Source organism: Penicillium subrubescens, assembly GCF_028828155.1.
Source record: "Penicillium subrubescens strain IBT 31985 chromosome Unknown utg000001l_segment0_segment0, whole genome shotgun sequence".
NCBI classification, from domain to species: domain Eukaryota; kingdom Fungi; phylum Ascomycota; class Eurotiomycetes; order Eurotiales; family Aspergillaceae; genus Penicillium; species Penicillium subrubescens.
In genome coordinates, this window is record NW_026643151.1 from 2247798 (window position 1) to 2268646 (window position 20849).

Consider the following 20849-nt stretch of genomic DNA (forward strand, 5'->3'; position numbering starts at 1 on the left):
AGAGGTACTAGAGTACTAACAAGCAAAGATAGTAGTCCTATGACTGAATATGTACTGCGGGGAGACTATAATCAAAGTTCGAGTACGAGGATGTCTACCACGCTGCTCTCTTCTATGGCTTCCTTCTTTCTCCATATCGCACAGGTCAACCTCATCCTCTTTCCTCATAGTTCAATAAACGCCGGAGTACAAGCCCACACGCTGTGTCCCTAGTATCCAGGTTCGGGTCATTACAAAGACTCTCCATTCTTTTTTTTGAGTTTCCCTTCTGTTCTAGAGAAGTGGCATTAAGTCATTTATCGACGAGGCATTCCGCGGCCACGGCCACGAAGAGCCCGCTGGCTTGCACCGGGTGGGAGACCGCGAGAAGGAGCGCCGGGCTGGGCAGACTCCTCGTTCTCTGTTGGTGGATATGTTAGTCACATTCGACCTCAAGGTGGAAACATTCGAGGATAGATAGGCCACTTACTGATCGTCTCGTCAACACTCAGAATCAGGCAGGCGGCCTCCACGGCGGCCTGAATGGCATTGACCTTGACCAAACTGGGCTCCCACACAAAGGCGGCCATGTTGTCACGAACACCCTCGTTGTCAAAGTCGACACCAGCCCAGAGATTGTTCTTGCGGTGCTCTACGCGCAACCGGTTGAGAATGTCTGTGGCGTCGAAACCAGCGTTGTCGCAAAGCTGGCGGGGAATGACCTCGAGGGCCTTGGCAAAGGCCTTGACCACGGCCTGCTGCTTGTGGGGAACGTTGCGGTCGGCATAGCCATGCAGGTAGCTGGACAGCTCCATCTCTGTAGCACCACCACCAGCAACAATGGTGGTGTTACGCAGAGCGCGCTTGACAATCATGATAGCGTCGTGCAGACTGCGCTCCACCTCAGCAATGAACTGCTCAGCACCGCCACGCAGGACCAGGGTGCAGGTCTTAGCAGCGGGGCACTCGGAGAACATGTTAAAGCGCTCTCCACCAATCTGGCGCTCCTCGAAGGCTCCGCAGGTACCGAGGTGGCGTTCCTGGATGTCACTGCAGGTCGACTGGGTTGCGGCACCGGTGGCCTGGCAGACGCGGTCCATATCATCGGAAGCAACACGACCAGCACAGAAGATGTCCCGATCAGCGAAGTACCTATATCACCAAAAGGAGTCGGTTAGCAAACAGGAGTTGGAGCAGATGAATAGTATGAGGTATCTGGAAAACGCACTGGGTAGCAAGATCACCAATAGGCAGCTTGCTGAGCACAACCTTGGCGCCAGTCTTGTAGATAGCCTCCAGCTTGTTAAAGATGATCTGCCACTCGGCATCGACGATAGCCTGGTACTCGGAAACCTGCTCAACGCGGACCTCCGCATTATCCTTCTCGCTCTTCAACTCCAGCTCGACGTTCAGGCAGACAATCTTAGGGTCCTTGAAGAACTTGGGCTGCTGTTCGAAACCGGCGTAGGAGAAGGTCTTCTTGAAAGCGACACCGTTGACGAAAAGGGAGTCCTGGAGACCACCACCGGTAATCTTCTTCACACCAATCAACTTCTCGTTCAAATCATCCTGATCCAGAGTCAGAACCGCATCGACGACCACTGCAAGAAAGTCACACAATTGTCAGCCACCACGATCGAAAAGCCATAGGGGTTCGGGGGCATTCTCACTCTTCGTAAAGAAATCAGAATTGCGCTTGATCAGCTTGCTGTTCATAGCGGTTCCCGCTAGCCGTCGGAGAGTCTCAATCTTCTTGTCCTCGTTCTCTGCCGATTCAATCATGTCCACCGCAATCTCTTTGACCTTGTTGACGGCCATGGCACCAGCCCTCCGGAGACCCTTAATGATGGTCTGCGAGCTCACGCCCTGCTCGACGAGGTCACGAACTTCCTTGAGAATCTCACCAGCCAGAACGACCACAGAGGTTGTTCCATCACCGACTTCGGCGTCTTGGGATCGGGCAATGTCCGTAAGGATGCGGGCGGCGGGGTGCACAATATCAAGAAGCTGTCGGTCCAAGTCATATGTCAGAAACCAGTATTCGGCAATGATCACTAGATGTCTGGTTAAGAAAAGAAATTCCAAGTCCATACCTTCATCACAGTAGCACCATCGTTGGTGATGGTCTGCTTGCCATTGCTGTCAACAAGCAGGAGGTCACCACCGTATGGGCCCAGGGTGGTCTTGACTGTGGACTGCACGGCAATACATGCGTTGATGTTGGAGATGATCTGACCCTTGCCCTGAGAAGCGTCGGTGCCTGTAAGTTCAAAGCGACAATGGTTAGCCTATTTCGAGATATCCCACCAAACTGCCAGACGGGGGGAAACGAAGCACACGGACCCTCCTTCAGCACGACAATCGTGGGTGTTTGGCCGTTGAAGGCCATGTTGTAATCGAGGCGAGGACCGAGACCGTTTGAAGAAGAGGATAAATTTCCAAAGGAATGAGTTTGGTCCTAGTGGGTACGGAGAAGTCGGAGGGGTTTCGCTGGTCTTGGACGGCCAAAATTTCCCAGAGCTTCCATTCTCCCCTCAGAACCCCCCGAAAGCCCCAAAGGCGGTGACCAGCCCGCACTGTGCCCCGACATGGTGTCTACAACTAGCGACGATTTCCCCTATTTTTTCTCAACCACCCTTTTTTTATATTTTATCACCCTCATGATTGAATTTTATTGGTAGTATGACAAGTATGAAAGAAGCTCAAGAGAATAAAGGCCCGGAATATGCAAAAAAAGTTCGGTCTCAATGGCCATGTCCCACCTGCCACGAATACTTCAGTCACACTATGGAAACAGTGGACTCCCAGACTCAACGCCAGATTACATCCCGAAAAAGAAGAAAAGAAAAATGCAGATTTTTGAGACCAGCTCAGGTAAAGTCATAGTTCCCATCCGTTGGACTCCCATATTCGTACTTGGCGAGCAGTTCAGCATCATGTTGTAGATCCGGGTGTGATGGATGGTTCATCAACCCAAGCACCTCTTGTCGGAAGGGATCAGAGCCATCGTCCACCATCATCTGGTAAGCGTTACTGGCAGTATGGTAGCGCATTGCATCATCGAAGTTGGACATATTCATATGTTGTGGCCCCGGTGCAAAGGCACCGGCCATGGCGTTCTGCTGCTGGTATCTCCGTAGTTGTTGCTGGAGCTGCATGATCTGGGGGTCCAAAGGCATTGGGTTGAAGCTTGCCATAGGATGAACTGTTCCGGGGACATTTGCAGGGACAGAAGGGTGGATGAATGGATTGTGATTGGGGGACTCGTCGGGTGCCTCGTCCATGGCCTCGTCCATGGCCTGGGATATGTCGGTCGTCATACCGGTATGGACACTAGGCGTCTCGGTTTGTTCGTGATCCATCGAGTCGTCTTCTTCTTCCATTTCGGGGGCCTCAACTGAAACTGACTTATCCTCATCTTTGGCACCAGGTATGGGCGGCGCCTTGAGCGTCTCCTTGCATTGTGGGCAGTCTCGAATCACTCGGTTCACAGTCTCCTTGATTCGTACCCAGTGATACTTAACTGCAATGGCGGCAGTGGTCTTATTGATTCCAGCATGCTGTTTCATGTGGACCTCTTTGGCGATCTCGTATTGCTGCTGTGGATCAGAGACAACCTCTTTGTCCTTCAACATCAATTTCTCAGGCTCGCCATCATCACCACCAATCAGTTTGTAATGGGTAGCAGCGCTTCGCAGCCGGCTCTTTTCAGCTCGGTCAGCTCCCCGAGGGTATTTAGAGTGCTTCAAATAATATCGAATCTTTTCAAACCGGTCTTGTGATACGGAGTCCTCGCCATCCAAGCTGAGGCCACGACCGTAGATGATTGCATCAACGAATTCTCCAGGTTGGGATTTGAGTTGACCTCCACCGGGGACTCTGCCAATCCGCTTGAAGCCTAATGAATCCCATAGACGACAGGATGCGACATTGGTCTCGTAGACCAGGTTGAATACTGCATAGGTGTATCCCTGTCAATATTGTTAGTCTAAGGTTCAATATGGGCCTATATCAGCATCAAAGACAACTGGAAGATACTCACTAGCCGAGGCGCCCACTCCAGGTACGCCTCACCCATCAACCGACCTACACCCTTGTTTCGAGCAGCATCCGTGACAATAAATGTGCCGTTACAAACGTGACTACTACGACCAGGGTAATTGGGTCGAATGTGGAAGCCTCCCAGGCAAATCTTAGTCCAGTTCGCACCGGCCCGGTCCATAGAATGTGTCTGCTCAACACTTTGGATATCACCAAGCAACATGACCACACCAAAGTTAGAAAACCAATACCGTCCAAATTGAGCCAAGGGAATAGGCTCCGTCATGGCATAAGTGTCTCCCTTTTCAATTTCTTTGTTGAATTGGTCGGAGAGATACTTCAGTAGCGGTCGAGGAATATCGTCCGCCGAGGCGAACGGCATCAGCGTCGCAACTGTCACCCGATCCCTTAAAGTGACTTGTCTCGGAGTCAATGCCAAAGGATACTCCATCTGCTCTGGACCCGTTGCAACGGGCTCAGCATCACCGTGGACTTCCGACATGTTGGTATAGTAGTCCGGCGGTGCTGATCACGGGACTATTTGCCATATTAGTCCGTGGCTCTTCTCAACACTTTGGAACCACACAAAAAGGGGGGTCCTAAGGGAGGAATTGCAGTCACAAAGAAGAGACCATGGCTGTCGCAAGCACACAGACTCTTCTATGAACTCGCTATAAACGTCGCAGGGATTCTGATCACTGACATTCTGTATTGCTTCTAGAAGCTCGTTGATCGCACTTCGAGGACCGCGTGAGTATTCTCGAGTCCGGAATGGCCGCAACGCAAGTTGCAGAAGCCGCGGTCCCTGCTGACTCATCTTCCATGCCTTGTTGCCTTAGGTGACCAGGCCATCACAACTATCAGAACAGTAGCAGCAGTGGACCCCGGAGGAAGGAATATAACTAACTAGTGTTAGTTAACTAACTAGTTAACTAGTTAAGTTAGGGGCTTTATAGCAATGCAGACTGATTGATTCCAATTGGTGCGCAGTATGATTTACAAAGCAGTATTTCCGTCTAACGTTACAACTTTCTTCCTGTATTTTCAGGCGCAAATTACTGCACCTCTTATCGGACTGAGGAGAAATCGTCGATCGACCCCACCTGAACTCTGCAGCTGGGCCTCGTAAAGAGCGCGACGTGTCTTCTCTCGGCCGTCCAGTGGAGCTGAATTAGACACTGAAATTTGCTGGCGAACTTCAATTCGTCACTACAGACTAGTTAACTGCAGATCGAGAGGTTCGTGGGAATAATGACGAAGTACTCTGATGCCTGAGGCTCCTCATGCATGATTGAAGACCAGGCTGGCTGAGGGGCATTGCGGGACATTTTTGAGTAAACTAAGCTTCCAATCACTTCATAATTGAGCACGCCATTCCCCAAATCAGTGTTATTATACATCGTATACTCCCTTCACGATGGTTGAGACTGAACGCCCTCAGTACTATGAAAACACGCTGACTCCGCTCCCAATCAATCCGGCGACCCTGATCGAGACTCTCCGGGAGCTTCGAGAGGCTGTTTATAATGGCGCGGAATTGGTTCATACAAATGAGCCCATTCCAGACAAATGGAGCGCTGGCGGGATGTTTAAACACTTTCCAGGTATTATGCTTGCTTCCAAAGATGCTGTGGCTTGGTACAGGCTGTAACTAATACATCACAGGCGTTGCCCTTGCTTTCTTGCGTCTCGATTACCAGTCCTCAGTATTAGCAAATCAAAAGGCTACCTCTTCTGAATTCCGGCAGTATGCCCTCCAGAGAATCCCATCGGGCTTACCTGATATGCCTTTGCTCCCGTCACGACTGTCGCCCGCGGGGTCATTGTCGCCCATGACCGCCGTGACTCTGCACATTCTCTCGGCTGTGGCAGAGAGCAACTGGGGATCTGAGGCCAAACCCAGCCTTACACCGGAAAACATCACCTGCCTTCATGATGCTGTCAACTTAGCACTAAATAATGAAGCTATCGTGCCCCATGGCGAACATAGGATGGGTGGAGATGAGATGTTATATGGCCGTGCGGGCTTGTTATGGCTTCTCTTGAATGTTCGTGCCCATCGATTCAATGATAAGACTGAGGCAGCACTTGCCTCAGTCCTTGACATGGTCCCTCAGTTGGTTCGTGTTATCGTCGAGGCCGGCCGAGAAGGGTCGAAGGATTACGTGCAGAAGCATGGAAAGAAGGAGGCCCATCCCTTGATGTATGCGTGGATGGAGGGTCACTATGGCTTTGGCGCGTGAGTATGAACTATTAACAGGTGGAGATGACCAAGCACGCTAATATATATCTGATGAACAGCGCTCATGGAATCAGTGAGTAGACCGGACGTATCCAATTGAGACAAGCCACCACTAACTATATCTTACCACAACAGCCGGTATTCTCCCTATCCTACTTTCTTGCAATGATGAGGAAATATCAGAGTACATGCCTGAGATAGGGGAGACCATCACTGCACTCTGCAAACTTTGCACTGAGAGCAATGGTCATCTCCCAATGACACTTCCTCCCCGCGGCCCCAAGAAGCCTTCCGAACTTGTTCAATTCTGCCACGGCAGCCCAGGAATCCTTCTACTTCTGGGCACTGCATTGCAGAACGACCGGCTGACTCGGGCATACTGGCACCCCACATGGGACCAGACTTTGTACCAAGCCACTTGCCGTACTTGGGAGGAGGGCATTCTCTCAAAGGGAGGGAGTCTGTGCCACGGTATTTCTGGCAACGCATGGCCGTGGCTACTGCTTCATGATGCTTTCGAGTACCACTCGAGGAGCATTAACGATGCCAGACGCGGGTACTTCCAGCGTACGCAGGATTCCTCGCAACCGGATGACAATTTGAGCCAAAAGCTCACATCCGACTTCTTTTTGTCCCGGGCACTCGCTTTTATGCTTCATGCGTTTGAGACTCGTCCCTATAATACTGCACCCGGGACTTCTGGTCGCGATTATCGGACCCCTGATGACCCGTACTCGCTGTTTGAGGGGCTGGCGGGCAATGTTTGTGCGTGGGCGGAATCTTGTGCGGTGATTCAGGCGAGGTTGCGAAAGACTATGCTGAGTGAGGAGGGTGTTAGTGTGGAGGATGACAGTATGTTTCAGCAAGCGATGCGTTGTCGACTGGGCTTCCCTCTCATCGGTGGAAATGGGGTTCGTGGGGTGCTCTGATTCGGCTTGTTGCTTTATAGCCCTGGGGTCGTAGAGGGGCCATTGGGGGGGGGGGGATTAGGGTCCTCGCTATGAAGCGCAGTCAAAAGTATTCAATGTACCGTATGTTGAAACGTTTTTAGTTCTTTTCAATCACATAGGCCTGCTCCGTTCTTAGACTTCCGGCTCAAGCGTATTGATTTGATTTGAAAGTAGGCTGGGTGGGTAGACGGACTAGGGATAGCCATCGAATGCTCAGCAGACGCCGAAATATATATACAAAAACGAACGGGATCATGTGAACCACCACATGGAAATCAAACATAACCCTTAGATCAAAGTTCATTTTGCGCACATAAATACTTAACTAACATACTAATCTGTAAACCCTTATCATTAAAAAAGAATATTCGATCATGTTCAGAACTAGATTCAAAATGAAAAAGAATTGCCCTCGTCCAGGTTCGAACTGGAGACCTTCGGATTACCACCCTGTTAGAGCAGGGTCGTCATAAGATCCATATGAGACCGACGTCATGACCAACTAGACCACGAAGGCATTGATGGAATATCTGCGGAATCTTTGCCTACAAGATTCTAAGGAAGGTGCGACCCGGCCCACGTCAATCGCATCCTGCCTAATTCGTCTACTGGCTACCACTGATAGGTAAAACCTTCTGACAGCGCACAAGACACACATCGATTCCCTTTCACCTGAATGAATGCAACAGAGAACATCTATGGCAATGAACATCCGGCCTCCGCATATCTATAACAATAACGGCCCCCTTCTAGGCTGAAACCTTCTGACTGCCACAAGACCACCTCAGCGGGCAAAAAAAAGCGGGCTCTCCGCCTTGTCAGCCTATTTCGGAGCAGCTTGTGGGCATGACTTCACCACCTTCTCGGTCCTGCCGTCCCTCAGCGATCCATGACTATCCTGCCCTCGCCCCTCGCTCAGTCCACCTTGGGCGAGAAGTGCGCACTCTACTTGGACCACGTTAGCGACCATCTCCCCGTGTTCCTGCACTCCCTCCGCCCTCGACTGGACCCGTATCTGACATACTCGACCACCACCCTCCGATCGGTCGCGCAGGCGCTGCCATTCGACGTTGACGAACAAACCACTGCTCTCGGTGCAGCGCTTCTTCTCGGTCTCTTGACCGTGGTCGCGATGAGTTGGGGAAACCCTTTTAACAACTTCTGGCGTCGTTCGCCGAACTACCCTCCTGCTGCCCCGCAGGTCCGCGATGATGATTACAGCTACATCACGCCAGAGTACATTGTCGACCCGCCGTCGCAGCCTGCTCGATACGGCGCTCAATATGAGGCGGGCGCCGCCGAGAACGAGCCAGATATCATTTGTCTCAAGCATCGTGGCACCATCTACCCGCTCCATTTCCGTGCCTACGCCATCGACGATGGTCTCCTGACCGTGGGTGATCTACGCCATACCGCTGCTGCAAAGATGGGTGCTAGCAATCCGAACCAAATTCGACTGTTGTACAAGGGAAACCTGTTGAAGGACGATGCTCGGACATGCAAAGCCGAAGGGCTGAAGCAACATTCCCAGGTGCTGTGTGTTGTCTCCGAGGCTGGATCCAACACACCCAGCGATCTGTCGGACTATGATAGTGCTCATGCCGATATCCCGGTCATTCGCCCTGGGTCATCATCTTCTCTCGTCGACGGGGATGACGCACCTGGACCCGCGAACCCCCCGAGCAAGAAGAAGAACAACAAGAAAAAGAAGAAGAAGGGAGGCAAGCGCAGTGAAGAGAGACTGGCGCCTGAAACCCTGGCTCCCTCTCCCTCTCTGGCACCCCCGAGACCGACATCCGCGGGTCACTCAGCTGCTCCGTCGCCATCACCTAGCATGAAGACATTGAAGACCCCACTGGATCAGGTGACTGCATTGACAGAATACCTCAAGCGGGAATTGATCCCTCTTTGTGACGAATACTTGGCTGATCCGCCAACTGACCCGAAGAAGCGGGAGTTCGAGTACCGCAAGTTGAGCGAGACGATTTTGGCGCAGGTGATGCTGAAGGCCGATGGCATTGAACCAGATGGAAACGAGACTGTCCGCAATGCACGCAAGGCCCTCATTAGGGAAGCTCAAGCCTCATTGAACCGGTTGGATGAGGTTGGCAGACAGCCATCCTAAGATCTTCATGTACAATCTTGCCTTTTTTCTTTCTTCTTCTATTTGGACACCCTTTTGAACTCTCCGTGGGGAGAACATGGCATCTCTCTTACACATAGACTCAACCATTATTGAAATTCCATGCATTTGGTGGGAATCTCCCATCAGCCTTGCACTTTGCATTCTCTGCATGTTGACCCGCCTCCTCGGGACCGGATTTTGTGATCTATAAGAAAAAAGTGCGGGCGGCGTTTCCCATTTTCCACGATTCATGGACGGCAGCTTCGCACCGTTACATCTGTGGATCGGCGTGTTTCTGAGCAGTCAACCCGCTTAGCACATGAACTAACCTGTCAACAGGGACTGTCAGGGAATGTCGCAATTGATTTTATGAAAAGGATGGAAGGCGGGGGAAGAAGGTGGACAGGCCATATTTACAATGTACTTTATGCTTTGTACTTTGTACGTGATTGTAAGACAGAGGTCCGTAAGTTTGAGACCCAGAAAATACAAACCCAACTTAGTATCTGTGCTATCAAGAAAGATGATTCGAAAGACATTTAGAAAGACCTTTCTAAAAAGAGGGTTTGAAGCATCTCAAGTTGATTCATTTCTCTGGTTTCTAGACTCAGACTTTTGAACAGCCACTGTACTACTTAGCTTCTCTGACTAGTAGTTTGGACAAACAAAGAAACTGTTCAAAGTTTCCTAGGGTCTTCCTTTAGTCACTTAGCTGGATCTCGAAGGGATCAGCATGGCAGCATGGTTCAGGGGGTCAGACTCCAACGCACGGTCCAAGGTAAAAAAAGACTCTGCTGGTCTCAACAAAGTTGATGGGAAAGAATGGGAAGTGCCGAACAATTAAATGGAATTATCATAGCCTAGGGTGGCTATTGCTTTATTACGGAGGCGAGCACAATATTCTATGATCTTCTGTACAGATTGCATCGATCCTCCAATTATCTGGCATTGCAGAGAGGCACGACTTCACGGTCTACAGTAGTTCCGACTTGTGCTATTCCCAGTTAGTTAAACTAGTTTAGTACCCTCAGTTTAGTCTGAACGGCGCCCCAGTCCCATTTTCGACTGCCGTCCTGGTCTTCTCCCTGACCATCGTGCCTTTTCTCTCTTGGTTCCCCGTCCCCTGGTCCTGGCGCTGGTTTCTTGGTCTTTTTGGAGGTTATGGTATTTGCTGACTAGCTGATCAACGATCTGAAGTCTTTCTGGACTATCAAACAGAAAACGATCGAGCTTTCTCTTGTGTCTCCCTCCCCCACTCCTTTTCCACCTTCCCCCCTCCTCTACTCTACTCCTCTTCGCCACGGATCCCACGATCTTCCACCCTGGTCTCTCTCCCCTCACTTCCCCTCGTGGGCCCTTCCCCAAGCGACAGATAGACCTGTCACCTCAATCTGCTATTTGGAAGTCTGCAGCTCTTGAAAGTTGAACCTGGTTACCGAGGCCGACTAGGACCGATTGGAGGTCCACGGAACTGCCTGGCGCGGTCCCAGTTCTCACCCGTGGATCGCGACTGGAACTCTCCAACTACTGGAACAGTCAACAGTGGACCATTTGGATCAACCAAGAGCTGCGCGCTGCTGTCTGGCTGCACTGTAACCTGCTTGCAACGCCTCTACTAATTCTCCACCCCCCTGCAGTATTTACAATTTACTGCTTTCGGTCTCTTTCCTCTCCCCCTCTCCCCACTGCGGGCTGTCCACACCCCTTACCAAGTTACCCATCATCGCGAGGGACCCTCCCGCCAAAAAAAAAACCCTCCTCGACTTTCGCCAATCCCCAGCTCCCGCTAGTTTCCGTGACGGGCCATTCGCCTAAACACTGGCATGGATTGAGTGAGACGAACGACCTCTAATCCCCGTTCATAAACAACTGAGGCAGACCCGGTTCTCTCTTTACCGCGTTTGCTTTAATCCTCCGAAGCGGGCTCCAGCTGGACTGGCCTTATTCACCGACTCTCTCTACACATCCTCACGGACCCGGCTGGAATGGCGGGCGTAGCCACCGCGTATTCGACAGATGCCCTGACCTCATCGGGAGGCGTGGATAGTGAGAAGTGGGAGTTTGCGGTGCCGCTGTCTACTGATGTAGGTTTCTTCCACTGGATTCCCCCCTGACCTTGTCGGGGGCACGCGATTGCCCGCACACCAATTTGGCCCAGCATTGGGAGAAGCAAAAAGGCCAGATGAACGAAGAAAAAGGCCTTGGTACTGACAAATATGCTGTTTTCTCCCGCGCAGGGCACCCAGCATTCCTCGAGAACCCGAACCTCCCACGATTCAAGCTCCGCCCTTGCGAGATCCAAAAACCGCAACTCCAATGGCTCGCGCAGCTCTTCCATCTCTCGAACCGTACAGTCCCACGACGCTCCTTACTTGAACTCGAATCGCGGACGACGGGATCCTAGCCTCAACCGACATGGAAGTGACATCGGCAGCGCCCGAGACAGCTCCGGGCCGGAGTCAACTGCCCGCAAAGAGCACGTGGAATCCCAAGATGGAATTGGGTTCCAACCGGAACAGATTAGCGAGAATTGGATTCATCGTGACAAATTGGCGAAAATCGAGAGCGAGGAGCTGCAGCAAGCCGCCATACTCTTCAACCGACGGATGAGAGCAGAGAGTAAGTCGAGCGCAGGACGGGGCAGAAGTCACGATTCTCATCCAGGTGCTGCCAATGGGCCCGCTTCACAAACTTCGCCCACCGTCGAGCATTCTGAGCCCTGGCCTGAGCTACGGGAGGAATCTAGAAAGGGGTTCGGCGGAAAAGAAGTCGACGACGAACGGAAACACTGGGACCTCCGCCGACCCGAGGAAATCGCTGCAGATGAAGCTGCAGCGGGCATGTACAGCAACCCCGGCCTTCGAAAGAGCTCCTCGAGAATCCCTATTTCGACCACTAGCCCCGTACCACTCATAACAGGCCGCGATTCTCGCGGAGCTCGCAGCCGCGCGGCAACCGATGAACGCGACGACGACGAATATGGCCGAGGCCGCAGAGCTAGTGAGCCTACTACGATTGAGCCGGAGGATTTTACTCCTTCGACGGGAAGTCGCCCGGGAAGCCGTGGGTTCAGCAATACTACCCAGAATACCCCAGCGAAGAAAACTCCACCCAAAGCTTCTGGCTCTGCCGGCCCTCCTGGCTCGACCAACCGAAAGACTTCTGCACCACCTACAAACAGAAAGACTTCAACTGCGAGGACGCGCGCTGTTTCTGGGAATACTTCGCAGCGTCCAGTCACTCGCGGTGGAGAGGCCCGACCCCCGACAGCAATCAACCGGCCAGAGGGCGATCCACCATGGTTGGCGACAATGTACAAGCCTGACCCCCGCCTGCCACCAGACCAGCAGATGCTTCCGACTCTCGCCAGGAAGATGCAACAAGAGCAATGGGAGAAGGAGGGCCGTGCTCCAACTACCTACGACCGGAACTTTGCTCCTCTTGCCGTCCACCCCGACGATGCACCTCCAGTCCCGCTGAAGAATGAGGAGCCGGCTGCAGAAGAAAAGGTGGATGAGAAGGTGGAGGAGCCACTGAGGCCGATCAAGAGTCCCGAACCGCCACGACCAAACACGAGCACTGGATACAGCACCATGCCGAAGGTGCAGGACACCCCGCCAATGGGCCTGACACCCAATCCCAACTGGAACCCGCCGGTGGTGACTGCACAGGATCCGCCGAAGACGGAGAAGGGATGCGGGTGTTGCATTGTGATGTGATGGACATTCGTTACTCTCATTCTCAATCTGTTTCTTTACGGTCACCCTCCCCACCTTTTATCGCCGGACAATACTCATGTCCTCAACCAAACCTGCGACGAGTTATCTACTGGAGATACTTGTCCACACACTCTGACCCTCAAACCATCTACTTGGATATTTCCTTTTCCCTTCTCTGTCCATTTTTGCTTTTTACTCTACAGTGTCTGCGGTGGGAATGGTGTTCAGTCGGTTATTTCAGCCTTTCGTCTTTGGTCCGTCTCTTCCAGAAGTTCTTTTAATTTGGTCTTCTTTGTTTTGCTCCCACCGGGACATGGCATCTCATGTATTCCATTCCTTCGACAACTCTTCCCTTCTCTTCTCCTGTGACCCCTCTTCATGCTTTCTCCGCCTCGTGCCTGACCGGACTCGAGTTGAGAACAAAGCACCTCCAAAATTTACCACATCGGACTTGCCACGGACAGAGTGCTTGCTGTCCATGTCCATCCTCACCCTTCTGCTTGACATACTGCTTTCTGCATCCGATACATCATTTCATTTCTCACCATCTTCACATCTGACGTGTTTTTATTGGCACATTTCGTCCTCCCGTTTTTTTTTCTTCCATTATCTTTTGCCGATACTTTTGTCTCTTTATCCGCTGGACATTTTGCCTGCCTCCTTTTGCCATATTCCCAAGCCTTTCTTGCAAGCGTTTCTGCGGTCTACTCTTTTTTCCTTTTTCTTTTTCCTTATACTCTTTTCAAATCCATCTCTGACTGTGTGTTTGTTGTGTCTTTATCGGGCCGGGCTGGTAGTTCTAGCTGAGGTCTTGAAGGAAAATAATCAATCGACAAATACTACTTAAATGGGTTTCCTGTTGTATATTGTATCTAAATCAAGGAAACGGCATGCTTGGTGACTTGGTGTGTCCTCTAATGTCTTTTCTGTGATGAATAATCCCTTACCTAGGCCGCTATACGAACTATTCCGTTTTTCCTCTGCCAGGTGGGGCTTTTCTATCTTAGCTGCCGCCGTTTAGATGAGGGTGCTCAGAGTCAGACTCACTGAGTTGCTCAGGGCTATCAAGTATGATCAGCAAGGTCCAATGAGCGATGGATATCAGGGGGATATTATTGGCTTTGTACGTTTAGTCCTTTTCGTTAGATGTGACTACGTCTTCCATTTTAGCCTGAAGTCAACAACGCCGTTGTTCGTCAAGACCGTGGAACTGGAGTTCTCTATGCCAAGATTAATTTCGATAATACAATGTTCACCCAAAAGAAGCTAGATGACAATTAAACTCACTTCCTCCGCTAGTTCTACTTACTGCATTCATCACAATCAGAACCTATTCTCATGGTGCCGTGGGTAAGTCTCAATATCTACAGATGTCGTCACATCTATACCAGCCATATGACTATTATAGTGAGGGCGATAACCGCTCTTTGCCAATGAGAGTGATCTTCCGTACCGGCCAGATAGCCTATACGTGTCTCTATCGCTAGCTCCCTGGCGGCGGGTGTTCCGATTGATGAGTTTGAGGAGGGGTAAGAGTGAGGGGAGACACGCTTCACCTGATTAGTGAATTGAGAGGATGAGAGATTGAAGGAGGAATTACCTGACACAATGCCTATATTGGTCTCCACAGCGGTCCATGTGGAAGGTCCAATGAAAACCCACGTTACGTCCATTGAGGGCGTTTTGTATGATTCCAACATGACTACCAAGCGAACAATTGAGATGATACAAATACTACGCTTATTATTAGCATGCTAGAAGAAAATTAACGGTGGCGAACAAGGGTTGGTACATACAATCCTCCCATCGCGAAAGCTCCACATAGTGCAATTTTTTGGACGTTGTTTCGCTGAACCTTCCACACATACGGCAGGGGTAGAATCAGCAGCGCCCAGTCCGTGATGATGTTGGGGACTGCGTTGCCTATGAAAAAGGAATTGATGTTCACACCACAGTGAGCCTTGATGGAGTAGTCCCACAGTCCTTGAATAGGCACGCATTGAAAGCAGGTCGTTAAGATCTGTGAGATATCATAAGCTGGACGATTCCTGGCTGGAGTAACCTGGAATTGAACTGGGCTTAAAGACGTACCACACCGAGCCCCCAAGCTGTGATGAGGAATGCCAGGATGTAGATTGGTATACGGATGTTGGTGCTGCCGAAGATACGCCAGAAGAACAGCAATATGGAGTACTTTGTGAAGCAGAGAGATAGCGTATACAAGATTTCGCAGACGAAGAGATTGATATAGAAGTGGGAGACTCCAGGTAGTCCCCAGCGATAGATATGGGTGCCGACGCCCCGTTGAACCCAGATCATCATGTCGATGAAGTTACCTGTGGCGAGCGCCTGGTAACAAAAGTAGTGTCAGTAATGGCCTCTTATTTTTGTCCAAGGTATGGAAACACTCGAAGCGATGAGGAGAGCAATGAAAATTCCTACCAACGCAGTACAGATGATGTAGTCATCCCACCATAATTTGATCTTGGAGATATTCAGTCGACATAGCAAGCGCAGGGCCACAGCAACTACAGCTAGACCATAAGTGACCGAATATGTCGCTCTCAACTGAGTTTGATGGGATGCATCGAGATCTATGCCGACCGGTGGGGTAAGATCCATAGTAGAAGGAACCAACGGAGGGAAAGACTGAGGGGTCAGGCCATTGACTACAGAGGAACAAAGAAATCGCAGCTGGAGGACTGGACTACCCTGTTAATATGCTTTGACACGCTCATCTGTCGACCTTAACACTGTGCCCGTGGGTTGCATTCGATTCCTGGCTCCGACCCCACCTCGCATCCTGATCGCTATAGTTTAACCAGGGTTGTTGTTAATAGGGGGCTATATTCCATTACTGGTAAGACGAGTTACGCATGCACAGGATGCTCATGGAGTTAGTAATCCCTGCGAGGTGGAGATGAGAAGTTCTCCAGGCTACAAGGTAGCGCGGAAAATATTCCTCTAGTATGTGGTTGAAGGGTTAAGTTAAGTACTCGTTATAGTTATATTGGCCAGATCCGCTATTCTCGTCCGGCTCCCCATTCCTAACAAATCTTTCATTGGAAACATCTCATCAGCAAACTTTAAACCATGACCACCATCCTCTTTATTCCTGGAGCTTGGATCACCAAGGCTTTCTACGAGCCATTCCTTCAAGCTCTCACGACTGCTGGCTATGATGTTCGCTACGCAGGGTATCCCTCTTTGGACCCTAAGGATTCGGATCCATCCACAATTGATTGTCATGCCGACACCGAGGCCATTACTGCTGTGCTCCGTTCCCTCGTCGAGGATGAAGGAAAAGATGTCCTGCTCTTCATGCACTCCTATGCTGGCATGCCCGGCGCCGCAGCAGCGACTGGGCTAGCTAAGTCGCAGCGGGCACAAGAAGGCAAAGTTGGCGGCGTCATTGGATTGCTTTTCCTAGGGGCTTTCGTCGTGCCTAAAGGTCTCAGCTGTGCCGGTCTCCAGGGCGGAAATCTACCGCCTTGGATTTTGCTAGATCAAGTAGGAGGACCCCTTCTATTGCTATTATATATGGAGGACGATCCAGATCAACTTACTGACCCGTGAATAGCCCTCCGCGAATCTCAATATAGCTGACGACCCAATTAACAATTTCGCCGCCGATGTCGATCTGGCTCTGGCACAGTCTTTGACTGCAAACCTTAAGCCGCATGCGACGTTGTCCTTCACATCGCCCCAGCCCCATCCAGCCTGGGCGGACGAGGAGCTTCAGGGACGCTTGGCGTTTGTGGTCACCACGGAGGATCGCGCCGTCCCAAAGGAGGCGCAATTGGGCATGATGGTGGCCACGCAGCAGTCGTGGATCGTCAAGGAGCTGGCGTCCAGCCATTGTGGACCATTTTTGAATAGGATCGACGAGACGGTGGCTTTGACCCGAGAGATACTTGATCAATTCCTGTAAAGTATCTAGACGCTGAACCTTTGAGTCTGTGAGGCAGGACGGATATATGCTGGAGGTCTAGTATATTTCAGTCTATAGCAGATGATTTTGGCGACGAATCAAGCCACCATGCAAAGTTAAAGTTTAATAAATTGCCCATTGATGTAGATCATTAATCGACGCCGTTAGAACCTCTCACGAGTCTCTCGTAATTACAAAGTTTATCCCTGTACGATCCTCGGGCATCCATTCCAAATCCTCATTCTGCATGCCCCAATCTTGCAAAGCGACTGCACTGACATCGACCGTCCATTGGGTGTTAGTCTGCTGCTGAACCAATGCCCACAATTCCAGAAATGAATCTCGGTTATGATAGAACATCATGCCCCAGGGACGAATGTAAGCCCTGGCTCGTTTACGCCCCTGCTGAAACCCCACGAGCATGGTTCCTGGCTTAGACAAACCAACTATCCGCTTATTCGCCGCCAACTGGCCTTCCCAGTCAAATAGGTGCAGGAATTGCGACGCTAGCACCAGGTCTACCTGCCCCCTCAGCGGGGAAAATCGGTCATCACCAGCGATATTCACTTTTAGGAAGTCGGCATGAATGAACAAGGCTTGCATGCGCCCCTCGTCGCGAAATAGCTCGTAGCCCAGCTTCCACAGATGGGGCTCGATGTCCAACGCCCACATGCGATCGGTCGAAACGCCATGCGCGGCCAGTAGTCGCAGATCCTGGCCCAGTCCACATCCGAGATCCAGGATTTTGGCCCGAGGCCGTCGGACTGTTTCGAGGATAGTAGGAAATTGGGGAAAGGCCGCGATGCCCGGGAGCAGGAACATCCAGAGACCGATGCACGGAAACTCTCCCAGTGGCCATGCTTGCTCGCGCTGCAGGGGTCTTGCTGTTAGTAGTGCATGGTAGAGGGACAAGTTGAACCTACGATTCGATGTAAATGCGATTCCAATTCCTCGCCCGTTAGGCCACTCCATTGACGGAAGACAAACTCGATGCTTGGCTTCAAGCGAGGGCCGATCTCTGGCTGAAACCAGGCCAAAGTATCAATTACGGACATGTTCCCTCATCAACGGTGAGCGGAGGGTCGTTCTTGCAGGTTGTTATCCTCGCCGCTTTTCCTTTATGCGATGTCTGCTTTGGGCTGGTGTGAGACACGCATCCTTGAGGATCAATCTGCACCGATAATTCCTATAGTCCCTCTCATTATTACTCCACCTCCAGTACTACGCTTATGCATAATCTCGTATTTCACTTTATACCCCGGAAGTTCGGGCCGCTATATAAACGGCCCGGCGGGGAGTTACTGTACCTACCTAGGTAGACGGGATGGATGACTAGCAACCAAGACAATCGAGATGATGCACTAGGAAGTAGAGTATATAGAGCAATCAAAAACCCTCGGCTATGCAAAAAGATCTTTAGGTCTCAAGGTACCGTTGTTCTACGTGAGATATAATTCCGACAAAGGCTATTAGCACCTGTTTCTCTTAACCTGGTGAACCCCAACTTTTGAATCCAACGAGTACAGACAAAGTTAATTATATTAGTCTCTTTCAAGTTAGTTAGTAGTCAACGTTTTAACATAAGAAGACGGGTGGTTCTAAGTTCAAATCCATGCAAGCGGCAAGCCACCTTCTAACTACTAAACCTTTTTTTACCAAGACAGAAAATATTGGCCCCTGGGTTACATTCACCAATTACCCCATTAGGTATCATGTCTACCTCGTCTTCTATTTTCTACAGACTGGCCATCGGCCCCATCGACAGCAACTGATCGATCCCTACTACCTCGCAACCATATACGAGCTGCATGTAAGCGAAGCTCTGCTCCTCAGGCATATGCAAGCCAGCGGTGCACTCGCGGACCACCGAAGTCCACAACCCTCGCTGAAAGGCACCCCGGACCGCTGCATCCACACAAATATCAGCAAAAAGGCCCACCACCACTAGATGCTCGAATCCCGCAGCGTAGCTTGCAAATTCAGGCCCCAGGAACGGATCATAGTATGCCTTCTTATCGAAGACCCGCTCGGGGGCTTGCACTTGTACGCAGCTGGCGATCTCTGCACCCCAGCTGCCTTCCTGACACCACGCCCGTTGGCCCTGCATCTGATTGCGCCGCCGCCAGGTCGCTGGTTGGTACTTTTCGTCGCCAAGGAATCGCACCCACGCGACCTCTATTGCCTCGCGACGCGCCCAGTCCACAAGTCGTGGCATGTAATCTTTGATCCGATTCAGCACCCGGGGACTCTTGTACTGCGTCATGAAGTCGTTCTGGAAATCCACCACCACCAAACACGACTTGTTCCGGGCCTGGCGGGGGCCCACGACGGCGGCGCCACCAGATCGCCAGCCGTCTTGGGAGAAGTACGATTGCTAGCCTTTACAGGAAGATTCGGGGCGATCCTCTGTAGCATAGCATCCACAAAAGCTTCGGTCTTGGTCGTGCCGCCCTGATCCAGCGTCCGGATGTGCTTTGCACGCAGCTCGTCCAGGGTCACATCCGTTTGGCGTTGAACCCCCGGGCAGCCCCCATGACGTTCCAACAGCGCTGCTGCTGCACGAATGGTCGCCGATGGATTGACCACGCCATGACCGGTCAGGTCGTCCGCGGAGCCATGCGCGGTCTGATACTCGCTGAGGCTTCCATTGACCGCGGCGGAGAGATAGACGTTCTCAGCGCACGCGGACTCTTGCGCACCAAACCCGAACCGATCCAGCAGTATTGTCTGCATGATGTCTGCGTATTCATTGGCGCAGATCAGCAGCTGGTGACCTTTGACGCCGAATGCCAGCAGATTGCGGTTCATCGTATCTCCCTGGACAAACTGTATGCCTATTCCGAAGACTTTCTGCCACTGCTCCGCCCATGAGTGGAATAGTCCGTCAAATAGGTGAAATTTGTACACCAGCGTGATGGTCTTGATGACGGTGTCGGCGCCCCAAGTTTCGCGAGCTCGTGCAAGCGAGAATTTGAGGATCTGTTCAAAGATCCCTTTGTTGAAATATGATGATCGTGAGACCGTCTCCTGGGCTGAGTCGATCTTGTTCAAACCGGAGTAGAATCCTTGAGCCTGATCCCGCACCAGTAAGATCGATGCAGACGAGCTCAGTTTGAACTGCTCAACCTTCACGGCGAGCAGCCGGTCTCGAACCATGTATAGTGCCTGCGCGCTGATGGAAGTTCGAAATATGGCGCATGCTCCGCGGGAGACGACCTGACGGCAGAAGTCTTCGTAATGGTCCGCATCCGTCAGTGTCTCTGCACTGACGACATCGGTGTCATTGATGGCCAAGAGGGATGAGTAAGAATGATAAGTTCGTGGGGACGTGACGAATTGAACTTGTACGTCGTATGGAGTTGCCAGGGCCACAATGACCTTTTGGAAGACAGCTTGCAATTCTGGGCCAGTGCCGTGGCCCACGGCCAGCGCTACCAGAATAGAACGCATGACGAATGATTAGCTGAGAGACGGATCAGATGAAGGAAAGAACTGGCTCTTTAGTCTTACACCTACTTTTATAGACTTCGCTGAGCGAGAACTGCACCTCGATCGGTCCGGAACCAGGGGGAGTCCGATGCCGCTGCAGGCGCTATCCCCGTTATTGATCAACCAGCCCAAATTCCGAAGGCTTGAAGAGCTTGAAAGGATTTGGGGGCTGCTTATACGAGATAAGCTGATGGTTTCGGGTTTAGTTCAGAGACAGTAAAGTCGAGAAAGTTGCCCCTCCTTGGGTACTGGAGTTACCAGTAGGTATCGCTCTCGAATACATATACCAACCACACCAATTAATCCTACAGCAAGTACATACATGCCATCCAGTCCCAGTTTTACATTATTTCGATCGCAAGCACTTCTTCTG

At 51.3% G+C, this 20849-nt stretch overlaps 9 protein-coding genes across 9 annotated transcripts; 4 read left to right on the forward strand and 5 right to left on the reverse strand.

The window, feature by feature from the left end:
• Nucleotides 1–21: 21 nt before the first annotated feature.
• On the reverse strand, nucleotides 22–2548 carry N7473_000748 (chaperonin-containing T-complex subunit CCT7). The gene is made up of 6 exons (XM_057146688.1): nucleotides 2323–2548; nucleotides 2073–2239; nucleotides 1650–1986; nucleotides 1208–1580; nucleotides 470–1131; nucleotides 22–400 (listed from the first exon to the last, which is right to left on the reverse strand). The coding sequence occupies exons 1-6, from the start codon at nucleotides 2366–2368 to the stop codon at nucleotides 297–299; spliced, it is 1689 nt and encodes a 562-aa protein (XP_057014574.1). The 5' UTR covers nucleotides 2369–2548; the 3' UTR covers nucleotides 22–296.
• Nucleotides 2549–2849: 301 nt separating this feature from the next.
• N7473_000749 (putative histone acetyltransferase Spt10) lies at nucleotides 2850–4522 on the reverse strand (the record flags this gene model as incomplete). The annotated part of the gene is made up of 2 exons (XM_057146689.1): nucleotides 2850–3950; nucleotides 4022–4522. 2 exons carry the CDS (start codon nucleotides 4520–4522, stop codon nucleotides 2850–2852), a joined length of 1602 nt encoding a protein of 533 aa, XP_057014575.1.
• An 809-nt stretch (nucleotides 4523–5331) lies between these two features.
• On the forward strand, nucleotides 5332–7191 carry N7473_000750 (lanthionine synthetase C family protein; the record flags this gene model as incomplete). Its single annotated transcript, XM_057146690.1, has 4 exons — nucleotides 5332–5624; nucleotides 5686–6259; nucleotides 6322–6335; nucleotides 6398–7191. The coding sequence occupies exons 1-4, from the start codon at nucleotides 5438–5440 to the stop codon at nucleotides 7189–7191; spliced, it is 1569 nt and encodes a 522-aa protein (XP_057014576.1). The 5' UTR covers nucleotides 5332–5437.
• Nucleotides 7192–8101: 910 nt separating this feature from the next.
• N7473_000751 (BAG family molecular chaperone regulator) lies at nucleotides 8102–9337 on the forward strand (the record flags this gene model as incomplete). The annotated part of the gene is made up of 1 exon (XM_057146691.1): nucleotides 8102–9337. The coding sequence occupies one exon, from the start codon at nucleotides 8102–8104 to the stop codon at nucleotides 9335–9337; it is 1236 nt and encodes a 411-aa protein (XP_057014577.1).
• Nucleotides 9338–11322: 1985 nt separating this feature from the next.
• Nucleotides 11323–13056, forward strand: N7473_000752 (uncharacterized protein; the record flags this gene model as incomplete). Its single annotated transcript, XM_057146692.1, has 2 exons — nucleotides 11323–11421; nucleotides 11575–13056. The coding sequence occupies 2 exons, from the start codon at nucleotides 11323–11325 to the stop codon at nucleotides 13054–13056; spliced, it is 1581 nt and encodes a 526-aa protein (XP_057014578.1).
• A 1765-nt stretch (nucleotides 13057–14821) lies between these two features.
• On the reverse strand, nucleotides 14822–15678 carry N7473_000753 (putative integral membrane protein; the record flags this gene model as incomplete). Its single annotated transcript, XM_057146693.1, has 3 exons — nucleotides 14822–15076; nucleotides 15148–15405; nucleotides 15499–15678. 3 exons carry the CDS (start codon nucleotides 15676–15678, stop codon nucleotides 14822–14824), a joined length of 693 nt encoding a protein of 230 aa, XP_057014579.1.
• Nucleotides 15679–16028: 350 nt separating this feature from the next.
• Nucleotides 16029–17080, forward strand: N7473_000754 (alpha/beta hydrolase). Its single transcript, XM_057146694.1, has 2 exons — nucleotides 16029–16566; nucleotides 16637–17080. Exons 1-2 carry the CDS (start codon nucleotides 16150–16152, stop codon nucleotides 16985–16987), a joined length of 768 nt encoding a protein of 255 aa, XP_057014580.1. The 5' UTR covers nucleotides 16029–16149; the 3' UTR covers nucleotides 16988–17080.
• A 40-nt stretch (nucleotides 17081–17120) lies between these two features.
• N7473_000755 (class I SAM-dependent methyltransferase) lies at nucleotides 17121–18121 on the reverse strand. The gene is made up of 2 exons (XM_057146695.1): nucleotides 17911–18121; nucleotides 17121–17857 (listed from the first exon to the last, which is right to left on the reverse strand). The coding sequence occupies exons 1-2, from the start codon at nucleotides 18040–18042 to the stop codon at nucleotides 17162–17164; spliced, it is 828 nt and encodes a 275-aa protein (XP_057014581.1). The 5' UTR covers nucleotides 18043–18121; the 3' UTR covers nucleotides 17121–17161.
• A 601-nt stretch (nucleotides 18122–18722) lies between these two features.
• Nucleotides 18723–20437, reverse strand: N7473_000756 (isochorismatase family hydrolase; the record flags this gene model as incomplete). The annotated part of the gene is given in 2 exon segments (XM_057146696.1): nucleotides 18723–19342; nucleotides 19357–20437. The coding sequence occupies 2 exon segments, from the start codon at nucleotides 20435–20437 to the stop codon at nucleotides 18723–18725; spliced, it is 1701 nt and encodes a 566-aa protein (XP_057014582.1).
• Nucleotides 20438–20849: the final 412 nt, after the last annotated feature.